Source organism: Salvelinus alpinus, chromosome 8, assembly GCF_045679555.1.
Source record: "Salvelinus alpinus chromosome 8, SLU_Salpinus.1, whole genome shotgun sequence".
Lineage (NCBI taxonomy): Eukaryota > Metazoa > Chordata > Actinopteri > Salmoniformes > Salmonidae > Salvelinus > Salvelinus alpinus.
The window spans coordinates 13006181-13030605 of NC_092093.1; the positions used below are offsets into that span (position 1 = coordinate 13006181).

The window sequence follows — 24425 nt, forward strand, 5'->3', positions numbered from 1 at the left end:
ACAGAACGATACATTGACACTGACAGTGCAAATCTCCCGCTGCCTGTACTGATCGGGTACTGAATCAGAAGACCGGATCCACAAAATAGTAAAACTCTCAGATAAGTGTTTTGAAGACGTTTTTACAATAATTGTATCTATCCATTCATTGGTTGATTCTTTACAAAGCGACAGTCATCAATAGGATGCTTCAGGATTAGGGCATGAAGCAGACAGGTTGAAATCAGAGACATATTTAAATATATGACTCGGGAAGAAATGTTTCGACTCGGCACTCTTGGAGAAAATAAAAACATCCTTTTGCCTTTAGTGTTCGTCTTCATCATAATAAAACAATATTAAAACAGCGACAGGAGGGGAGCTGGACTGCTGAACACAGTGGCTATCACTATCAACTAGATAAACAGGAGGGCACTTTTAGTATGGACCAACAGAACATGTGGCAGGAATATCATATCAGTGACATGGACCCAGATCTACAAGCAGATGAAGCTAATAACGTCAGCCTTTTTCAAACAGCCATCTTAACTCAATACACTGGTGTCAACTTCACTGTGTGGTGCCCAGTCACTGAAAAAAACTGAGATTGACTGACAGGTTTCCTAGCCAATCACTAGGCACACAACTGGGATCGAAAGACTCCCTGTCCAATCACTGGATATTTTATCTGACCTTTGACCCGGATTCAAACCTATTGGCATAAAGTGTTTAGGGTGGGTCAACTCAAGTCAGTGGTTATATCTGGTCCACTATAAGTGTGGGAGAAAACAGTCAGGTCAAAATGGAGGCGAATTCAGTCAAACAAAGAACCTAAGAAGATTTCTCCTTCGATCCCTCGGCCGTGCCGCATGAAATCCTCAGTGTCTTGTCTTGGGAGGCTTGTAGGGTATTGGGTGTTAATACAGATATACCACTCATACAGATGTGCATCAGTCAGTATCACAGTTTTGGGTGGTGTGTTACGTTTATTTCCTTCCCAAACCAACCCATCCCAGGTCCTGAAATATGATTCCCTGGGTCATAGTTATCGATGAGTCTCTTTCTCAAACTTGACAGAAAGTTCCAGAGTTCCTTCGTGGTGTTTTTGTTGTTGTTTTGTGTTCCTTTTCCTGTGTTCCAAATGGCACCCTATTCCCTATGTAGTGCACTATATAGGTAATAGAGTGCTATTTGGGACGCATCCTTTGTGCTGTGTGTTTTACCACTCTGCATCCCCGATGGCTTTGGAGAAGACATAGTCTCGGCCGTTCAGGTTCATGATCCCATCCTTCAGGTGGAACTTCCATTTGTTCTTACTTCTGTGGATCTGAGGGGGAACCAATGGGCATTAGGAATGTGGGCGAGGGCAGCAGACTGGGCTATCTCTCTCACTACAGTGTGTGTGTGTGTGTGTGTACTTCTGTGGCTCTGAGGAGAGGAACCAATGGGACAGTGTCAGTGTGGAGGTTAGGAGGGGAGCAGATGGGGATACTAGTCACACATTCACTAAACACACACACACACACACACACACAGGACGTCTGGGGTTTCCTCACTGTGGTTTCCCCTATACAGGAAGTCTGGGGTTTCCTCACTGTGATTTATCCTATACAGGAAGTCTGGGGTTTCCTCACTGTGGTTTCCCCTATACAGGAAGTCTGGGGTTTCCTCACTGTGATTTCTCCTATACAGGAAGTGTGGGGTTTCCTCACTGTGATTTCTCCTATACAGGAAGTGTGGTGTTTCCTCACTGTGATTTCTCCTATACAGGAAGTCTGGGGTTTCCTCACTGTGGTTTCTCCTATACAGGAAGTCTGGGGTCACACACGCGATAATGTAATCTGGAGATATCTTACCTTGTCGTACTGGCACACCACCACGTTCTCTGTATCAAACAGTTCTTGGTCCTCCTCATCACTCACATCATCTTCACTATTCAGAGGCTCCTGAGAGACAGAGGGACAGTTAATAATGTATCTATCCCTTCTCTCTCAATCCAGTGGATCCCCTATATTAATTTAGCCCCTGTACTACCCACTACTACTACTATTAATAATTATTATTCATATTTTTATTTATTATCATCATCAGCCGAGACGCACTTTTAAGTTAAGAGTGACAAGTTACATAGCTTCCTCAGATTCTCATCAGATCGTCTGAGAAACATCCAATGTACACTAGTATGTGGACACCTGCTCCTTGAACATCTCATTCCAAAATCATGGGCATTAATACGGAGTTGGTCCCCCCTTTGTTGCTATAACAGCCTCCACTCTTCTGGGAAGGCTTTCCACTAGATGTTGGAACATTGCTGCACCACGAAGGCATTAGTGAGGTCGGGAACTGATGTTGGGCGATTAGTCCTGGCTCACAGTCGGCGTTCCAATTCATCCCAAAGGTGTTTGATGGGGTTGAGGTCATGGCTCTGTGCAGGCCAGTCAAGTTCTTTCTGTATGCATCTCGCGTTGTGCACGGGGGCATTGTCATGATGAAACAGGAAAGGGCCTTCTCCAAACTGCTGCCACAAAATTGGAAGCACAGAATCGTCTAGAATGTCATTGTACGCTGAAGCATTAAGATTTTCCTTCACTGGAACTCAGCGGCACGAACCATGAAAAGCCCCAGACCACTATTCCTCCTCCACTAAACTACAGTTGGCAACTATATGCACTGGGGTAGGTAGTGTTCTCCTGGCATCCACCAAACCCAGATTCATCTGTCGGACTGCCAGATGGTGAAACGTGATTCATCACTCCAGAGAATGCATTTCCACTGCTCCAGAGTCCAATGGCGGTGAACTTTACACCACTCCAGCCCACGCTTGACATTGTGCATGGTGTTGTTAGGCTTGTGTGCTCGGCCAAGGAAACCCATTTCACGAAGCTCCAAACGAACAGTTAATGTGCTGACGTTGCTTCCAGAGGCCATTTGGAAGTCGGTAGTGAGTGTTGCAACCGAGAACAGACGATTTTTACGCGCTACAGAACTCGGCCATCCTGTTCTGTGAGTTGTGGCTTACCACTTCGCAGGTGAGCCGTTGTTGCTCCTAGACGTTTCAACTTCACAATAACAGCACTTACAGTTGACCAGGGCAGCTCTAGCAGGGCAGAAATTTGACAAACTTTTTGGAAAGGTTGCATCCTATGACGGTGCCACGTTAAAAGTCACTGAGCTCTTCAGTAAGGCCATTCTACTGCCAATGTTTGTCTATGGAGATTGCATGGCTGTGTGTTCAATTTTATACACCGGTCACCAACGGGTGTGGCTGAAATAGCCAAATCCACTAACTTGAAGGGGTGTCCACATACTTTTGGCCATGTAGTGTAACTAGCTTGTAATCTTGGAAGTGTAGCCAACATTATTTGATTTGGATCTCGTTTAGTCCCCATTTGGACTAATCTTCCAAGAGTCCTTAAACATTAAAATACAATTTATAATACAAACACATTTTCACATATAACACACTATTACAAACATACATAATATACTAACATAATGACCCAATAAATACTCAATCTAAAAAATATTGATTCTTCATCTACTATAGTCCCACAACATTTCTATGTATTATATTTAAATCGTTTTAAAATAATGTTTAAATTTATATATTGAAAGGTTTCTAGTTTGCTCAGTTAATTTATTCCATTTCTTTATTGCTCTAAATCGAAATGTTATTTTGCCTATTTCTCTTTTCTGTCTGGATAACGCATAGATGGTGGACAATCTATTCCTAGTATTTACGGAATGTCTTGTCTCTTACCAACTGAATGACGTTGTGAATAGAACTTGGCCGTTTTAAATGATGTATTTTATGAAATAAAATAAGCATGTTTTTTTCAATTATCTTGTTGATTGATGACCAACCAAGAACACTGCGCATGACTGCAACAGAAGAACCATATCTCCACCTTAAAACAATCCTTGCTGCTTTGTTCTGTGCATTCTGCAGCCTCCTAATGGCACTTGATGATGCATTTTCCCAGACCACAGAACAGTAGTTCACCTGACTCTCAATTAATGCTTGTGTTATTTGCTGAAGAATTTTTCCTGGTAAATATTTAGCTATCCTTCTGATTATGCATGCTGTTTTAATATATATATATTTTTTTACATAGATTAGTTATTTGAGACGACCATGATAAGCAGTTGTCTAGCTGCACTCCCAATAGTTTGGTTTCTGCCACTTCTTCAATTTGTACTCCTCCCATACTTAATTGTATCCCATGCTGTTTTGGCCTTTTCCTAGTTGAACAGACCAACATAACTTTGGTTTTCTTGGTGTTTAAAACAAGTTTGTTTTGGCAAACCCACTCCCTGATATTCTCCAAATCTCCTTGTAAAGCTTGCTGTACCTGTTGAACCGATTGTCTTGCTGCATAAACTGTAGTATCATCTGCAAATATAGTAGCTTGAGTTTCAGCTAAGGCATAGGGAAGGTCGTTGGAATATGTTAAATAAAGAAGTGGCCCAAGGCAGCTGCCCTGCGGTATTCCACACTTTAACACATGAGGGGAAGAAAATGAACCATTGCTATAGGTGGACTGTTTCCTGTCAGTTAGATATGACTGTACCCAATTCAATGCTACCTCCTTATATAATAATGCATTAATTTTGTCAAAATTATTTCATGATCCACTAAATCAAATGCTGCACTGAAATCTAAAAATAGTACACCCACAAACTTGCCATTATCCATAGCATTGAGCCACTGGTCAGTCATATCAACCAATGCAGTGGTAGTGGAATGGTTTTTGCGATAAGCATGCTGATTGGCTGTAATCAGATCATTATTTTCCATGTACTCCCACATTTGTCTACTCACAATACCCTCCAATATCTTACTGAGTGTAGGGAGTAGACTAATTGGTCGACTATTGGCAGGAGTAATGGGTTCTTTGCAGTCTTTCGGAATAGGACAGTTTCGCATGCTTCCATACATTTGCAAACATCCCCTTTTCCAGTGACCAATTAAATATGTATCTCAGTGGAGCTGCAATCTGGGGAGCAGCACAGCGAAGCAAAAAATTGTCCATAAGACCATAACCTGTAGATTTACCATCAGGTAATGACTTCAATAGGTTTAACACCTCCTCCACGGACACCGTTTGCAGACTAAAAGAGCAGATCTTGCTGCTCATAATATGATCATCAATCCATTGGACAATAGCTTGTTTGGAAGAATGTATGTCTACATTGTTGCTCAGTAATTAAATGTTCAGTGTAAAAAAATCTGCAAAATGATTGGCAATATCAACTGGTTTTGTTATTATTCTCCCATCAACCTCCACACTAGATGGGGGTGATGAGATAGATGTACCAAGTAAGCCCTTAACTGTGTTCCATACCTTTTTAGAATAATTTTTACAATCAATAAAAGCATTGTTGTAAAATAACTTTTTTTCCCTTTCGATTCAATTTAACTGCATAATTACGTAGTGTTCTATAATTCTGTTCATCAATTTCTAATTTTGACTTGGCTGCTAACATATACACTCTGGTACGGTAAAATCCTGTAGCAGCTCTAACATATAAACTCTGGTACGGTAATATCCTGTAGCAGCTCTAACATATAACCTCTGGTACGGTAATATCCTGTAGCAGCTCTAACATATAAACTCTGGTACGGTAATATCCTGTAGCAGCTCTAACATATAAACTCTGGTACGGTAATATCCTGTAGCAGCTCTAACATATAAACCCTGGTACAGTAATATCCTGTAGCAGCTCTAACATATACACTCTGGTACGGTAATATCCTGTAGCAGCTCTAACATATAAACTCTGGTACGGTAATATCCTGTAGCAGCCCTAACATATAAACTCTGGTACGGTAATATCCTGTAGCAGCTCTAACATATAAACTCTGGTACGGTAATATCCTGTAGCAGCTCTAACATATAAACTCTGGTACGGTAATATCCTGTAGCAGATCTAACATATAAACCCTGGTACGGTAATATCCTGTAGCAGCTCTAACATATAAACTCTGGTACAGTAATATCCTGTAGCAGCTCTAACATATAAACTCTGGTACGGTAATATCCTGTAGCAGCTCTAACATATAAACTCTGGTACGGTAATATCCTGTAGCAGCTCTAACATATAAACTCTGGTACGGTGATATCCTGTAGCAGCTCTAACATATAAACTCTGGTACGGTAATATCCTGTAGCAGCCCTAACATATAAACTCTGGTACGGTAATATCCTGTAGCAGCTCTAACATATAAACCCTGGTACGGTAATATCCTGTAGCAGCTCTAACATATAAACTCTGATACGGTAATATCCTGTAGCAGCTCTAACATATAAACTCTGGTACGGTAATATCCTGTAGCAGCGCTAACATATAACCTCTGGTACGGTAATATCCTGTAGCAGCTCTAACATATAAACTCTGGTACGGTAATATCCTGTAGCAGCTCTAACATATAACCTCTGGTACGGTAATATCCTGTAGCAGCTCTAACATATAAACTCTGGTACGGTAATATCCTGTAGCAGCTCTAACATATAAACCCTGGTACGGTAATATCCTGTAGCAGCTCTAACATATAAACTCTGGTACGGTAATATCCTGTAGCAGCTCTAACATATAACCTCTAGTACGGTAATATCCTGTAGCAGCTCTAACATATAAACCCTGGTACGGTAATATCCTGTAGCAGCTCTAACATATAACCTCTGGTACGGTAATATCCTGTAGCAGCTCTAACATATAAACTCTGGTACGGTAATATCCTGTAGCAGCTCTAACATATAAACCCTGGTACGGTAATATCCTGTAGCAGCTCTAACATATAAACTCTGGTACGGTAATATCCTGTAGCAGCTCTAACATATAAACCCTGTTACGGTAATATCCTGTAGCAACTCTAACATATAAACCCTGTTACGGTAATATCCTGTAGCAGCTCTAACATATAAACTCTGGTACGGTAATATCCTGTAGCAGCTCTAACATATAAACTCTGGTACGGTAATATCCTGTAGCAGCTCTAACATATAAACCCTGGTACGGTAATATCCTGTAGCAGCTCTAACATATAAACTCTGGTACGGTAATATCCTGTAGCAGCTCTAACATATAAACTCTGGTACGGTAATATCCTGTAGCAGCTCTAACATATAAACCCTGGTACGGTAATATCCTGTAGCAGCTCTAACATATAAACCCTGGTACGGTAATATCCTGTAGCAGCTCTAACATATAAACTCTGGTACGGTAATATCCTGTAGCAGCTCTAACATATAAACCCTGGTACGGTAATATCCTGTAGCAGCTCTAACATATAAACTCTGGTACGGTAATATCCTGTAGCAGCTCTAACATATAAACCTGGTACGGTAATATCCTGTAGCAGCTCTAACATATAAACTCTGGTACGGTAATATCCTGTAGCAGCTCTAACATATAAACTCTGGTACGGTAATATCCTGTAGCAGCTCTAACATATAAATCCTGGTACGGTAATATCCTGTAGCAGCTCTAACATATAAACTCTGGTACGGTAATATCCTGTAGCAGCTCTAACATATAAACTCTGGTACGGTAATATCCTGTAGCAGCTCTAACATATAAACCCTGGTACGGTAATATCCTGTAGCAGCTCTAACATATAAACTCTGGTACGGTAATATCCTGTAGCAGCTCTAACATATAAACTCTGGTACGGTAATATCCTGTAGCAGCTCTAACATATAAACTCTGGTACGGTAATATCCTGTAGCAGCTCTAACATATAAACTCTGGTACGGTAATATCCTGTAGCAGCTCTAACATATAAACCCTGGTACGGTAATATCCTGTAGCAGCTCTAACATATAAACTCTGGTACGGTAATATCCTGTAGCAGCTCTAACATATAAACTCTGGTACGGTAATATCCTGTAGCAGCTCAAACATACGAACTCTGACATACGAACCTTATTAATAGATGCATGTAATAATTGTTATGTAAAGCTAAACTACGCTAGCTCAACTATTTGTCGGGATAATATAGACTTGGCTGGTGATGTCATGAGATTAAGATCAAATTAAACTGTCCTCGATTTACAGATGAGATTAAAAGATTCATACAAACATTCTACGGTAAAAGGTTTCAGAAAGGTTGGCGTCTTTCTCTCGTCTCATTGAGAGTCCTACCCACCTCCTCCACCTGGCCGTCCTCTCCATCTTTTTCCTTTTCTTCATCTTCCTCCTCGTCATACTCTTCCTCCTCATCTTCTTCGTCTGAGGACGTGTCCCCCGCTCCGTCCACCTGCAGCATTATAGGAGGCTGCTGCTGCTGGGTCTGCTGCTGTTGCTGTGGGCCTCCTGGTGCAGCTCCGCCCTGGACCTGTTGAACTTGTTGGACCTGCTGCTGGATCTGCTGCACCTGACCGGGCTGGCCTGTCATCTGCATTACCTGAAGAGAGGGATGGGTTAGTGAGAGATGGTTGAATGTGGGATGGGGTGTTCAGCAGAGTAATCATGATCGTCTGTATAATAACATCAACAATTCCCTTTTGGCATCTGCCTATCTATAGCTTGTCAAGAGCTGAATGTAAAAATAAATTGAATATAGCTATACTAAAGCATATTTTATCAAAATAAACACTTTGTATAATACGCCGTGTGTAGTGACTAGTGAGTAAGGTCTGACCTGTGCATTCTGCTGGACCTTGTTCCCAGTGAGGATGACCTGTTGAGGCTGGATGATGACTCCTGTCTGCTGGGGGAGGCCTCCCTGTAGAGGAGCCAGCACCTGGGGGAGTCCTCCCTGTAGAGGAGCCAGTACCTGAAGGGGAGGGGTACAGCAACATGGCATTACACCCCACACAGTAATGACCACTTGAATCTACCATTCCGTTTTCAATGGCACTTGTTGAATTGAAAACTGAATGAACCCCAACTCAGATCTACCACAGCTCTGACACAGGACCAAGGGTTCTGGCCGTGGTTAGTGAGCAAGTGGCCTCAGAAAATACTATTAACTGCATGATGTTGTTTAACTGTGAGTACCTGCACCAGGGGTCTAACTCCAGGGAGCCTATACCTGCATCAGGAGGCTTTACCTGCACCAGGGGGTCTATACCTGCACCAGGGGGTCTATACATGCATCAGGAGGCCTATACCTGCTCCAGGAGGCCTATACCTGCACCATGAGGCCTATATCTGCACCAGGAGGCCTATATCTGCACCAGGAGGCCTCTACCTGCATCAGGAGACCTATACCTACACCAGGGGGTCTAACTCCAGGGAGCCTCCACCTGCACCAGGAGGCCTCCACCTGTACCAGGCAGCTCAAACTTTTACACACACACTGGGAGGACAGTGATAGGACCTACCTGTGTGATGGGGCGTACCTGCTGTATGACGGGGGCCTGCCCACCGCCAGGCTGCATCTGAGGAAGGACCTGCTGTTGAAGGACCATCTGCTGCTGAGGCTGGATAATGTACTGGGTCCCGTTAGCCGCACGCAGCACCTGGAGGATCTGACCTGGGGTCAGGGACAGGGTAGAGGTGCCGTTTTAGAGCTATGAAGAGTATGTTCAGGATCTGACCCGAGATCAGAGGAGAGAGAGAGATGGAGACCAGAGCCCCCAAGACTCAGACCCAACCTCGTGAGACTAAACCCAAGACCCAGAGTAGCGAAACCATGACCAGATCAAGAACATTTTGAATGTTGAGGAACAAGTATATTAACAAGTCTGAAAAATAGTTTGTCATTCCTAAATGTTTTGGGGAGTATAAGTTGTACACACCGTCCACTGTTTTAAGATACATATTCTGGGACAAATTGCCGCCTGATGTGCATCACCCGGGAAGGACAGAAGAAATTCAGGGCAGAACAAAAAACAAAACAAATTGGTATTTGGTGAAGTCATCTTTCTGCATTTTATAATCAATATGTACTGTTGTAATATATTATCAAGACTGGAGCTGGTGGGATGTTATATACCTTGGCTAGTGATGAGTTGTTGGTAGGGACTGATTCCTGTTGGTAAGGCCAAGGTTGCTGCTGTGGTTGCTGCATTCTAGAGGTCAGACAGAGAAAACACATCACAAACCAGGCAAATAACAGGAGGGATGGGTATCCCTAGTCACTCAGGAACACACACACACACACACACACACACACATACACACACACACATACACACACACACACACACACACACACACACACACACACACACACACACACACACACACACACACACACACACACACACACACACACACACACACACAGAGAGAGAGAGAGAGTGGTTGTTTGAGATGGAGTCTCCTCAGATTTAAATGCCTGGAGAAGCTTTTAAAATGTAACCTAGCAATTTGCTATAATAATCCTATATTCTGTGCAGAAGACAGGTGTCAGTTGAGAAGACAACACCAGATGGTGGGTGGGGGAGAGGTTGGAGAGGAAACAAGGAAGAAACTAGAGACAACTTCCTATTTAGTCTGAAAAACACACAGAGTGAGAGAGACAGACACAGAGAGACACAGAGACAAAGAGAGAGACACAGAGACAAAGAGAGAGAGACACAGAGATAAAGAGAGAGAGACACACAGAAAGAAACAGAGAGAGAAAGAGAGACACACAGAGCGAGAAAGACACAGAGAGAGAAAGAGAGACACACAGAGCGAGAAAGACACAGAGAGAAAGAGAGAGAGAGAGAGAGAGAGAGAGAGAGAGAGAGAGAGAGAGAGAGAGAGATACAGAGAGAGGGGGGGACAGACGAGTGCAAAGCTCTTCGAGGTTTATCTGCTCTGTAATCTAGTCTAAAATCCTTAGCTCTCAGTAAACTATTTCCTGCGTGGCCTCTCCTCCTCTCTCTCATCCATCTGTCCTCCAGCTGGCCTGGTCAGCTCTCACGTTTACAGGTCCAGCTCTCACGTTTACACTGTGTGTGTGTGTGTGTGTGTGTGTGTGTGTGTGTGTGTGTGTGTGTGTGTGTGTGTGTGTGTGTGTGTGTGTGTGTGTAGAGGTGTCTGTGTGTCTCAGCTATTCTATAATCCATGTGAGTGAGTTCAAAGGGAAGCCACTCATAATGGTGAGGCTCTCATCATTGACACATGCATTAGGTCAGCCGGGGGGAATCTGTTTGCAGTGGTTTCACCGTGGATAACTTTACAGATGCCATTGAAATATGACATCAATGAAAAACTGTCACTCGTAATGTCTTTATAATTTATTTGAATTAATTCTTCAAGGGTCCTATGGTGGGAAACTCTGGTCCTATACCTGTGGTCCAGCTACAGACAAACCCACTACTCCACTCACCATCCCTGTTGCACTCATATGCTGCAGAATTTTAGGATCCTGCATAATGACTTGCTGCTGGGGTGCTGTGGAAAGAAATTATACAAATGTATTCAGTATTTATTACATTTTGTCACTAATTATACATTTATGATACAGCTCCTTAGAAATGCTGCTTTGGAACCAACTGTGTGTGTGTGTAATAATCATGTTATAATATTACCGCTGGTGACAGTAGGCCGGGTCGATTGCCAGCTCGTCACTGTGAATGAGAAAGGATTCTCTTTCAATGTCTTCATTGCTGTTTGAACAACAGTTTATATAGTATAGTTTGCAGATATGATAGCCATTTTAAGTAGCTATTGAAATGGATTTTGAATTGAGCAACCTTAAAGGACCTGTTGTACCTGGGTTAATGGACATAACATGTTATATAATACATTGTGAGTATGGGAAGTGTTATAGACGGTCCTATAAATGAGAGAGTGTGGACAGTTAGCCGGCAGGGCAAGGGCTTTAAATGGGCTACGGTAGGTGGCTTTAAATGGGCTACGGTAGGTGGCTTTAAAGGGGCTAAGGTAGGTGGCTTTAAAGGGGCTAAGGTAGGTGGCTTTAAATGGGTTAAGGTAGGTGGCTTTAAAGGGGCTAAGGTATTTAACTAGGTCAGTTAAGAACAAATTCTTATTTTTAATGACGGCCTAGTGGGTTAACTGCCTGTTCAGGGGCAGAACGACAGATTTGTACCTTGTCAGCTCGGATATTTGAACTTGCAACGCTCTAACCACTAGGCTACCCTGCCGCCCCAATGTTGGGTTTAGGTAGGTGGCTTTAAAGGGGTGTAGGTAGGTGGCTTTAAAGGGGTGTAGGTAGGTGGCTTTAAAGGGGTGTAGGTAGGTAGCTTTAAAGGGCTGTAGGTAGGTGGCTTTAAAGGGGCTACGGTAAGTGGCTTTAAAAGGCTGTAGGTAGGTTGCTTTAAAGGGCTGTAGGTAGGTGTGTCAGGGAACTGTTGGTTTTTGTATAGCGGTTTTCATTCATGCATGCAAGTCGCACATGGCTAGTCGAACAACCAGACTCTTCGTTGAAACAATGCTGAAACATCAATTCATGGGTGAGTCCATGGAAATGAAAGAAAAATTATATTGTAAATTCCAGCAGGCGATGGGGTGACAGACTCTTAGAAGTACACATCTTTATGTTATTAATTATCGTTAATGCCGTCTTTGGTGTGCTTATCAATGATTATCAATAATTGTATTAAGTCACACAAAACTTACTGTGTGTGAAGCTCAAAAGGCATTTCTCATGACTGTTTTAACGTGACTATTTAAACACAAAAAAACATCTGATTAATAAAATTTTTAAAAATCAGTCGTCTTCCTCAAATGAAGGGGATGATGACGCAATCTTTGCAAGAGGGAGGGAATCTGATTTCATTGGTCCTCAACCGGTGGCTCAGTCATTTCATTCAGGGTAAGTGGAGTTAGCCGTGAGTTAGCCTGCCACGGAGCAGGTTAGTTCTGAAGGATTCGTTGCCATAGAAATTTACCTGGCTTAAAAGGTGAGCCACTTTCGTTTGAACGGTTATCCCAAGTTGAACTCAGAGTTGACCAAAGTTACCTCGCTAACTCCTCAAACCTGCTTGGTAAAATACCCTTCTGGACACAGATTAAGCCAAATCCTAGTATTAAAAGCATAATCAATTGAGAATCTCCATTAGACATTATATATTTTTTGTCTAGGACTAGGCTTAATCTATGTCTGGGAAACCAGCCCATTATGGCTGCGTTTAGACAGGCAGCCCAATTCTGATCTTTTTCCCAATAATTGGTATTTTGAACAATCAGATCAGCTCTGAAAAATATCTGATGTGATTGATCAAAATACCAATTAGTGAAAAATTAAATAATTGGACTGCCTGTCTAAACAGATGAAATGTAGCCGTACCGGGAACAACAGAAGCGGTGTGTCAGGGCCGATGCCTGGGACTCACCTTGCTGCTGCGGGGGCAGGAGGAGCTGCTGTGTCTGGGCTTGCTGGGTGGCCTGCTGGGCCTGTTGTGCCTGCTGCTGGGCTGCTGCCTGGAGGGCCGCCTGCTCCTCTGTGTTGAAACCCTCCACTGCCTTACTCTGCATTAGCTTGTTCTCCCACAGCTAAAGGAGAGGGGAGGAGAGGGAACTTTAAAATGGAGGGTAGACTGTTGACCACCATTTTGACATTTGTATTGTCTATTCTACTTTTTACAAAACTACAGGGACAGAGAGGTTATCATAGTGGAAACTACATCAAATGGGAGAAACAAAAGGGAAGCTAACACTAGCGCAGACAAGAGAGAACAACATTCTAGAACGGAATGTCACTAGAAGGAAGAGTTCTGTGTTCTGTACCGTTTTGAGTTCCATGAGGACCTGCTCGTCCACCCCCTCATCCAGGAAGAGCTCCCGGACCTCGTTGATAACATCTTCAATCACAGACCTGTAGAGTTTAGGCTGAGAAAACATACAGAGTACTGTTAGAAGTGCTCTAATGTATATTATAAACTGGGTGGTTTGAGCCCTGAATGCACGGGTATGACAACAAAAATTACACTATATACAGTGCATTTGGAAAGTATTCAGACCCTTTGACTTTTCCCACATGTTTACGTTACAGCCTTATTCTAAAATTTATGAAATAAAAAATAAAAAAAATCTATCCACACACAATACCATATAATGACAAAGCGAAAACAAGTTGATTTTTTTGCAGAAATATCTTATTTATATAAGTATTCACACCATTTGCAATGAGACTTGAAATTGAGCTCAGGTGTATCCAATCTAGTTGTAGATGTTTCTACAACTTGATTGGAGCCTACCTGTGGTAAATTCAATTGATTGGACATGATTTGAAAAGGCACACACCTGTCTATATAAAGGTCCCACAGTTGACAGTGCATGTCAGAGCAAAATCCAAGCCATGAGGTCAAAGGAATTGTCCGTAGAGCTCAGAGACAGGATTGTGTTGAGGCACAGATCTGGGGAAAGGTACTAAAACATTTCTGCAGCATTGAAGGTCCCCAAGAACACAGAGGCCTCCATCATTCTTAAATGGAAGAAGTTTGGAATCACCAAGACTCTTCCTAGAGCTGGCTGCCCAGCCAAACTGAGCAATCGGGGGAGAAAGGCCTTGGTCAAAGGTGACAAAGAACTCGATGGTCACTGACAGAGCTCCAGAGTTCCTCTGTGGAGATGGGAGAACCTTCCAGAAGGTCAACCATCTCTGCAGCACTCCACCAATCAGGCCTTTGTGGTAGAGTGACCAGACGGAAGCCACTCCTCAGTAAAAGGCACATGACAGCCCGCTTGGAGTTTGCCAAAAGGCAACTAAAGACTCTCAGACCATAAGAAACAAGATTCTCTGGTCTGATGAAACCAAGATTGAACTCTTTTGGCCTGAATGCCAAGCGTCACATCTGGAGGAAACATGGAACCATCCCTACGGTGAAGCATGGTGGTGGCAGCATCATGCTGTGGGGATGTTTTTCAGTAGAAGGGACTGGGAAACTAGTCAGCATCGAGGGAAAGATGAACAGAGCAAAGTACAGAGAGAACCTTGATGAAAACCTTCTCCAGAGCACTCAGGACCTCACACTGGGGCGAAGGTTCATGTTCCAACAGGACAACGACCCTAAGCAGACAGCCAAGACAATGCAGGAGTGTCTTAGGGACAAGACTCTGAATGTTCTTAAGTGACCCAGCCAGAGCCCGGACTTAAACCCAATCAGACATCTCTGGAGAGACCTGAAAATAGCTATGCAGCGACCCTCCCCATTCAACCTGACAGAGCTTGAGAGGATCTGCAGAGAAGAATGGGAGAAACTCCCCAAATACAGGTGGTGCCAAGCTTGTAGTGTCATACCCAAGAAGGCTTGAGACTGTAATCATTGCCAAAGGTGCTTCAACAAAGTACTGAGTAAAGGGTCTGAATACTTATGTACATGTGATTTGTTTTTAAAAACCTATTTTTGCTTTGTCATTACAGGGGTGCAATTTACACACAAATTATTGTGTGTAAATTGATGAGGAAATCAATTTATTTAATCCATTTCAGAATAAAGCTGTAACGTAACAAAATGTGGAAAAAGGGAAGGGGTCTGAATACTTTCTGAATGCACTGTTTATAAAAGTATGTGGACATCCCTTCAAATTAGTGGATTTGGCTATTTCAGCCACACCTATAGCTGACAGGTGCATACAATCGAGCACACAGCCATGCAATCTCCATAGACAAATATTGGCAGTAGAATGGCCTTATTGAAGAGCTCAGTGACTTTCAATGTGGCACCATCATAGGATGCCACCTTTCTAACAAGTTATTTCGTCACATTTCTGCCCTGCTAGAGCTGCTACGGTCAACTGTAAATGCTGTCATTGTGAAGTGGAGCAACATCGCCTCAGCCACGAACTGGTAGGCCACACAAGCTCCCAGAATGGGACCACTGGGTGCTGTATGTCCTCGGTTGCAACACTCAATACCAAGTTCAAAAATTGCCTCTGGAAGCAATGTCAGCACAAGAACTGTTCATCATGTGATGTACTTTTTACTGTTCTACTCACCTTGGTGACCAGTTTATAAAAGCAGTAAGGCACCTCAGGGGTTTGTAGTATATGGCCAATATACCACTGCTAATGGTTGTATCCAGGCACTCAAAGTTGCGTCGTGCCTAAAGAGCAGCCCTTAGCCGTGGTATATTGGCCATAATATACCATCAACGGCATATTATTGCCAAATGTTAGCTGGGTGTTGCATTATTTAACATTAACTGCATTATTGCTTAAGTATATTTATTTCACATGGTGACAACTGAAATGCACCACGGTAAAGAATGTCGGCTAACAAATGATCCAATATTTATTATGTTATTATTTTTTTATGTATATTTAGAGCTTGACTACCTTTGAACTTCAGTCGCATGTATTCAAACTGCATACCATAACATATTCAAAACTAACTTAATATAGAAAGCTCAAAATTGCAACAGAATACATGTGCCGTTCTTAACTGTTAAATCAGTTAGAAACGATTAAATTATGCAAGTAAAACATTTCAGCCCCCCCCCTTTGTGACAGCAAAGAGAAACGTTTTAAAGTTATTTTCCTGCAATTCTGCACATTTAGCCAAGGGGGGGTAGAGAAAATGTTGCCGTTTTAAAGCAAGTCTGCTGCAATTCTATACGTTTTACAATGGGGCGGAGAGAGGATTTAGCAATTTTATAACTCATTTCGTGCCATGGGGCAGAGATAAAATGTGCAGTTTTACAGCTAATTTCCTGCAATTCTACCCATTTTTCCATAGGATGGAGGCAAATGTTTGCAGTTTTTAATATGACAACTGATGATCAATGGGCCCCACCCCAGTCGGTAATTCAACCATGCTTACTACAAGTTTAGATACCTGGCCGCTAGACTCATTTTCCGATCTAATTTGGGATGATTGAGTGACTGCTGATGCACAACCAACATTTCAAAATTGCATCTTGTTTATTCTATCTCAACAGTAAGTTGAGACCGACTGATTCATTTAGATGTTTTTATTTATTTTTACATTTATTTATTTTTTAAATTGGGCCGCTCGACAGTTACCCATCCCTGGCCTACCTAGATCTATTTAACACTGATGTTTCATGATAGCCATGGCATTGGCAGCAACAATGCAGCACCTAGCTAACAGATCATCGAAAGACCAGCCCGCAAATGTGCATACGGGAGCTTTCACACCATAAACACCACACATCAATCGTTTCGCAATCAATCGGCATTTATGGTATACTCAAAACGTAAACACCCTAAAGACACTGATCAGTTGTAGCTAGTTAAACTCAATCGGCTATGCACAAAATACACTAACATTTCAATCGACCATTATTCCCCCAAACTAAAATGGACGCATGGACAGCGACAGAGGTCACTGTCCTTATTCGTCGGTGTCCGTTGTCGTGGACCTCAGTCTCCCTCCCTACTATAAAAAGCTCGGTCTGATGTTTATATGTAGAGCCGGTGACGTAGCGTTGAGTAGCACCTTCCCATCACTGGCAGTCTATATTAGAGCCAATATGGCTGTATAAAACCGAGCTGCGGAGAGGAGGAGGGTCACAACCGTCGAGAGGAGACATGGACGCGATTTTACCGAGCCGGGGTCAGCGACCATTGCCTGGTGCTCGGAGTCGCTATTCAAATGATGGATGTAAACTGAATTGCTGGTATCTAGATTGTGGTATTTTAGTGAGTTAATATGTAATTTTAGAGATGGGGCCAGCGAAAGAAAAATGTTTAATAGAAAACGGGACATTTGGCTTGGGGCGGCTTGCTGACGTTAGCAGCCTTGTTCGTGGAATGGTGGGCTGAGGCATTGAACATTATTTGAAATGATCAAGCAATACTTTCTAGATGACAGTTGAATTCTGATAAAATTGGAATTTAACATCCGCATTGGATGAGAAGGTGCTTCCAACTGTAACCTTACTTCGCGGCAAACTACTAGCTATCATTGAATTCGAGGAATAATACCTAAACACAATTCTTACTAGTTAGGTATTACTAAACACTAGACCTATTTCTAACTAGGAAACACATTTCCAAAAATTCCTCGAAACGCACCAGCAAATATAGGCTGCTGCATGCTAGCTAGCTGGTAGCCAAGATTGCAAATTAGTCTACGTTGCAATTAAAAAGGCTCAAGTCACATTTGACTATTTAGCTAGCTATGTCGTTAACTTAACCAAAGACTTGTCTTCTGGCTTTGATTAGCCCAAGTTAAACGCCATTCACCAGCTGTATTCTGAAGAAATGCAGAGGATTCAAATGGTTTCGAAAAGGGGTTAAAATGGCCGCTTGTACTTATGGCTATCATTTTTATTAATGAGAACATCCACTGTTTGCCAACAATACTCCCTAAGTCCCTTTTAATATGCTTCCACTCAAAATGCCAACCTTTTTTTTGGCAGCTAGCAGTTTGCCATCATCAGTTCTTACTGACTACCCTCTGCCAATGATCCTTACCACTTGATTCGAGTTAGCCGAGCTCGCCATTACGCGTAGTGTAAAACCACACGAAAATCAAGCGAGAAATAAGAGCAAAAAAATGTTTTAAAAACGACCTAAAACAACTGGGTACGACACTTAAAAATAGCCGGCATAACTTTTGTAAATAAAACACAGATTTTAACGGTCTTATTTACAAACACGGACTCTGCCTTCCCAGCCGTCCTTCACCCGCCGTTGTCCTCCTTTATATACCGAGCATGGAGCTGCGAGTGCGCGAGACATAGGGCAGGGTCAACCCGGTCATTACCGCGAGATTACGCGGGAATATCGTTCAGGAGAAAACAGGGACGAGTTCAGCAGGACACAACGTTTTGGAACGTTCAGATAGAATGTATTATGTAGAATCATTAAAATGCATTTCTGACATATAGAACAAGGAATCATGTGTAGGCTCTATTCATGGAATTTCTATCTGCAACGTTCGACAACGTTTGGCAAATGAACGTGGCTCAACTTCAGCTTTGACTGTACTGGGAAATATATTGTTACATTGTGTACTGGGAATTGCATGAATGAGAATGCTCACAAAATGAAATGGCTTTGTTTTATAATTTCTGAATTGCTTTGACGTTGAACTGACGTCTGAGCCCAGCGGACATTACCACACATGTACACATACAGTACACCCACAGTATAGATACTTTACCCCTGCCTCCTTGTACATTCTGTATCTACTTCAATCACCACGTATCCCTGCACAATGATATGGTAGAGGTTAACACTGTATATAACTTAATTATTGTGTGTTTTATTTCTCATGTGTTTAAACATTTTGTTATTAAACTCAGCATTGTTTGGGAATGAGCTTGTAAATGATATTTTCACTGTATTCGGTGCATGTAACAAATACCATTGGTCACATGATACCATGCTGTGTTTCCATGTGTTGCTGCCATGCTATGTTGTCATTTTAGGTCTCTCTTTATGTAGTGTTGTGGTGTCTCTCTTGTCGTGATGTGTGTCTTGTTGTATTTTTTTATATTATTTTTTAATCCCAGCCCCCGTCCCCGCAGGATACCTTTTGCTTTCGGGTTTGCCGTCATTGTAAATTTTAAATTGTTCTTAACTTGCCTAGTTAAATAATGGTTAAATAAAACATTTAAAAAACCATTTGATTTGATTTACTCATTAAAAACATTTGTGTACCCTCTCCCTTCGTAACTGTGAATTCCTTTATTCTTAGTGTTCTATTTGTCACATGGTACCGCCCAAACTTTGCAAAGCACTTTTATGTCATTCAATACTGCATGCCATCAAAGATGATACATTATAATAGATAATATTAATATATTATTCGCCTCTTCCTCTCAGATGTCATCCATTTCTTCCCCTAAGTGACAGATTCAGGGGACACTTGGATGTAGTAACTCATTGCCACCGCTAGAGGGTGATCACACACCAGGACAAACACACAGGATCAGTTTCCAACCCGTAAGAATACCCACGTCACAATCAATTAATGCAAGGTGAAAGGCATACGCTACTATCACTCGCTCAAAGCTAAAATATAGATGTATTATTGAATACTTTGTCCAATTGAGCAAGTTGAGATGACTAAACAGCTGGGCCCTAGATAGCAAGCAAGCTGTCATGGTCAAAACATTTTGACTCAATCATTGCTAAAATGGAAGAGGTCTGGCCTTGATAAGGCATTGTTCAGCTCTCTTGACATCTCAGTCAGCGAGACAGGTCCTACAGCCTTAGTTTTGTCGCACCTGATTCATTCTCTGTTGCACTCCACACTGCCCTTTCCCACCTGGACAAAAGGAACACCTATGTGAGAATGCTATTAATCGACTACTGATCAGTGTTCAACACCATAGTGCCCTCAAAGCTCATCACTAAGCTAAGGACCCTGGGACTAAACACCTCCCTCTGCAACTGGATCCTGGACTTCCTGATGGGCCGCCCCCAGGTGGTAAGGGTAGGTAACAAAACACATCCGCCACGCTGATCCTCAACATGGGGGCCCCTTAGGGGTGCGTGCTCAGTCCCCTCCTGTACTCCCTGTTCACACATGACTGCATGGCCAGGCAAGACTCCAACACCATCATTAAGTTTGCCGAATGACACAACAGTGGTAGGCCTGATCACCGACAACGATGAGACAGCCTATAGGGAGGAGGTCAGAGACCTGGCCGTGTGGTGCCAGGACAACAACCTCTCCCTCAACGTGATCAAGACAAAGGAGATGACTGTGGACTACAGGAAAAGGAGGACCAAGCACGCCCCCATTCTCATCGACGGGGCTGTAGTGGAGCAGGTTGAGAGCTTCAAGTTCCTAGGTGATCCTCAAAAGGTTCCATAGCTGCACCATTGAGAACATCCTGACTGGTTGCATCACTGCCTGGTATCAAAACTTCTCGGCCTCCAACCGCAGGCACTACAGAGGGTGTGCGTATGGCCCAGTACATCACTGGGGCCAAGCTGCCTGTCATCCAGGACCTTTATACCAGGCGGTGTCAGAGGAAGGCCCTAAAAATTGTAAAAGACTCCAGCCACCCTAGTCATAGACTGTTCTCTCTGCTACCACACGCCAAGCGGTACCAGAATGCCAAGTCTAGGTCCAAGAAGATTCTAAATAGCTTCTACTCCCAAACCATAAGATTCCTGAACATCTAATCAAATGGCTACCCAGATGACCCCCCCCCCTTGACGTACCTGCTATTCTCTGTTTATTATCTATGCATAGTCACTATAACTCTACCTAAATGTAAATATTACCTCAATTACCTCGACTAACCGGTGCCCCCGCACACATTGACTCTGCACCGGTACCCTCTGTTTATAGACTCGCTATTGTTATTTTACAGCTGTTTAATTATTTGTTACTTTATTTTATTTTTTTGTGGAATTTTTCTTAAAACTGCATTGTTGTTTAAGAGCTTGTAATTAAGCATTTCACTGTAAGGTAAACACTGTAAACCTGTTGTATTCGGCTCATGTGACAACTAACATTTGATTTTTCAATTTTGGTGAAAATAGCTCAATGATGTACACCTCGGGCAAGCTTTGTCTGTGGTGTCGTACAGACTATGTTAACAATACCCCTCCTCTTCTAGGGGGACAATTCCCTGAAAGCATAAAGCCATGGAAGGAATGCAGGATGACAAAGAACCTTACTGCTACCTCCTATTGTCTCCATGGAAACGTGCCTCAATGGACATTCAGTGGGTATGGATGATCTGGACCACAGGACACAGAACCCCCCCCCACATCAGTCAAGTTAACACACTCCACACATTCTTCTCTCCTACATTTGAACAGTTTCATTACAAAACATTATTTCCATTTTCAGAAATGTTGGTAAATTAGCTTGGTGTGTTTTTTCGCCATCTATTCATGGCACGGGGTTGTTCAATGACAGACATGTATTTGTTTAGAATCTATAATTTCATGGTTTCATTTCAGAGAGACAAGTAATCATGTTTTTTGTTTGCAAAATGCTATATATCCACCTCACTCTCAGAGAAATGAATAGTACTGCTTGGCTTTACACAGTCAAACGTAACAAATAACAAAACATTTTATAAAGAAATGTACAAATGATACATTTGTGACATCAATATATATATTTTTTACTAATAATAATTCAATACAGTAATATGAGATCTGTGTGTAAAACATTTCCAGTTTCCATTTTAGTCATTATCCAAAACGACAACCAAATATCCCAGTAAAATATATAGCATACAAACATTCCATTCCAGCAAAAATATATATATAGCATTTAGAAAAAAACATATTCCTACACATCTAAAATGTATGAATAAAACATCTGAGAACAGTAATATTTGACACACACATGAAGGAGGCCATAAGCAATCATTTCTGGTGTGCAAGCACAAATGTGAAATCATGGTGGATATAGCGTTTTAGAAATCAACTCTTCAGTTGTTGCTGTGTAGGCTACCATGTATACATTTATTTAATCCATTTCAGCGGAAAGGATACTTCATATTTGTGGATTTTTCTTTTCATATACTGTACATAAACTGCCTATACCAAACATTAGGAACACCTTCCTAATATTGAGTTGCAACCCCAAGTCTAAATTTCGTCGGGGCATGAACTCTACAAGATGTCGAAAGTGTTCCACAGGGATGCTGGCCCACAGGTATGCCGGACCATGTTGACTCCAATGCTTCCCACAGTTGTGTCAAGTTGGCTGGATGTTCTTTGGATGGTGGACCATTCTTGATACACACGGGAAACTGTTGAGTGGGAAAAACCCAGCAGCATACCCCGTTTAAAGGCACTTCAATCTTTTGTCTTAATCATTCACCCTCTAAATGGCACACATACACAATCCATGTCTCAATTGTCTCAAGGCTTAAAAATCCTGCTTTACCTGTCTCCTCCCCGTCATCTACAGTGATTGAAGTGGATTTAACAAGTGACATCAATAAGGGATCACAGCTTTCATGATCTGTGCTGTGCTGAGCTATGCTGAGCCATGTCTGAGCTATGCTGTGCTGGGAGGCAGTGGCTTGTGAGTAGCCTTTCCTGCAGTCAAATGACCTAGTAGCCTCAAGGGGTGGAATGTTATTCATATTTTTCTTAATTTCATCATTAATAAACATTATTTTAAAAACCTGCCGAAAATCCAGTGTTTCCATGTCAAATGGTTTAGTTATACAGTGGGGCAAAAAAGTATTTAGTCAGCCACCAATTGTGCAAGTTCTCCCACTTAAAAAGATGAGAGAGGCCTGTAATTTTCATCATAGGTACACTTCAACTATGACAGACAAAATGAGGGAAAAAAATTCAGAAAATCACATTGTAGGATTTTTTATGAATTTATTTGCAAATTATGGTGGAAAATAAGTATTTGGTCACCTACAAACCTCTGGCCTGCTCGCCTCCCTACCTCTGAGGAAGTACAGTTCCCGCTCAGCCCAGTCAAAACTGTTCGCTGCTCTGGCACCCCAATGGTGGAACAAACTCCCTCACGACGCCAGGTCAGCGGAGTCAATCACCACCTTCCGGAGACACCTGAAACCCCACCTCTTTAAGGAATACCTAGGATAGGATAAAGTAATCCTTCTAACCCCCCCCTCCCCCTTAAAAGACTGAGATGCACTATTGTAAAGTGGTTGTTCCACTGGATATCATAAGGTGAATGCACCAATTTGTAAGTCGCTCTGGATAAGAGCGTCTGCTAAATGACTTAAATGTAAATGTAAATGTACAAACAAGCAAGATTTCTGGCTCTCACAGACCTGTAACTTCCTCTTTAAGAGGCTCCTCTGTCCTTCACTAGTTACCTGTATTAATGGCACCTGTTTGAACTTGTTATCAGTATAAAAGACACCTGTCCACAACCTCAAACAGTTACACTCCAAACTCCACTATGGCCAAGACCAAAGAGCTGTCAAAGGACACCAGAAACAAAATTGTAGACCTGCACCAGGCTGGGAAGACTGAATCTGCAATAGGTAAGCAGCTTGGTTTGAAGAAATCAACCATGTGTGTGAGGTGTATACTTTTGTTTCAAAGTAGATTTGTTTAAGACTACCAGGAAACACTCTGTGTGAGTCAATGACAGGCACTGGCCTCAATAACCTATTGATCAATTTACTTAGTATGTGAAGAGTTCAAAGGTGAGTTCAGTCAACTGAGCTTTCAAGTGTTTGCTTTTCCGTTGACATTTTAGTCATTTATCCAGAGCGACTTGTGCTGTTTGTGCATTCATCTTAAGGTAGGTAGGTGGGACAAACACATAGCTGTCAAGTTCCTGACCTTATTTCCTTTGTTCAGTCTTGTTTAGTTGGTCAGGACGTGAGCTGGGTGGGCATACTATGTTATGTGTTTCTATGTTGGGTTTATTGTTTGGCCTAATATGGTTCTCAATCAGAGGCAGGTGTTTGTCATTGTCTCTGATTGGGAACCATATTAAGGTTGACTGTTTTCACTGTTTGTTTGTGGGTGATTGTTGCCGTGTCTGTGTTTGTTCGCCACACGGTACTGTTTTCGTTCGTTTGTTCACGTCGTTTATTGTTTTGTATTTTGTCAAGTGTTTTTCGTCTTCGTTTAAATAAGGTGCCTCCTCCTAACACCAAGCCTCCTGTAGGTCTCCCCAGCTTGGTGGGTCCTGTGGCAGCCCCACGCACAAG

General features: G+C 42.3%; 1 protein-coding gene across 5 annotated transcripts; it reads right to left on the minus strand.

Annotated features, from left to right (window-relative positions):
* Positions 1 to 1056: 1056 nt before the first annotated feature.
* Positions 1057 to 18499, minus strand: LOC139582555 (transcription initiation factor IIA subunit 1-like). Of its 5 annotated transcripts, none has more exons than XM_071412650.1 (12): positions 18265 to 18499; positions 13612 to 13713; positions 13218 to 13377; positions 11451 to 11489; positions 11249 to 11313; positions 9923 to 9998; positions 9726 to 9767; positions 9327 to 9460; positions 8624 to 8758; positions 8129 to 8386; positions 1836 to 1925; positions 1057 to 1306 (listed from the first exon to the last, which is right to left on the minus strand). In XM_071412650.1, exons 1-12 carry the CDS (start codon positions 18292 to 18294, stop codon positions 1199 to 1201), a joined length of 1239 nt encoding a protein of 412 aa, XP_071268751.1. In that variant the 5' UTR covers positions 18295 to 18499; the 3' UTR covers positions 1057 to 1198. The 5 variants fall into 5 exon arrangements, with proteins under 5 accessions (XP_071268751.1, XP_071268750.1, XP_071268754.1 ...); XM_071412649.1 differs by having other exon boundaries at positions 9309 to 9460; XM_071412653.1 differs by lacking the exon at positions 18265 to 18499 and adding an exon at positions 17114 to 17222 and having other exon boundaries at positions 9309 to 9460.
* Between the last annotated feature and the right edge of the window lie 5926 nt (positions 18500 to 24425).

Bases quoted from the DNA above. Each gene is read 5' to 3' on its own strand.
- LOC139582555 (XM_071412649.1), bottom strand. From the start codon at position 18,294: ATGGCGAGCTCGGCTAACTCGAATCAAGTG. The intron at 11,314-11,450 runs GTAATATTATAA...TTCTTTCCACAG, and splicing joins CCGGCCTACTGTCACCAGCG to CACCCCAGCAGCAAGTCATT. The intron at 9,768-9,922 runs GTATATAACATC...GATGCACATCAG, and splicing joins ACAACTCATCACTAGCCAAG to GCGGCAATTTGTCCCAGAAT.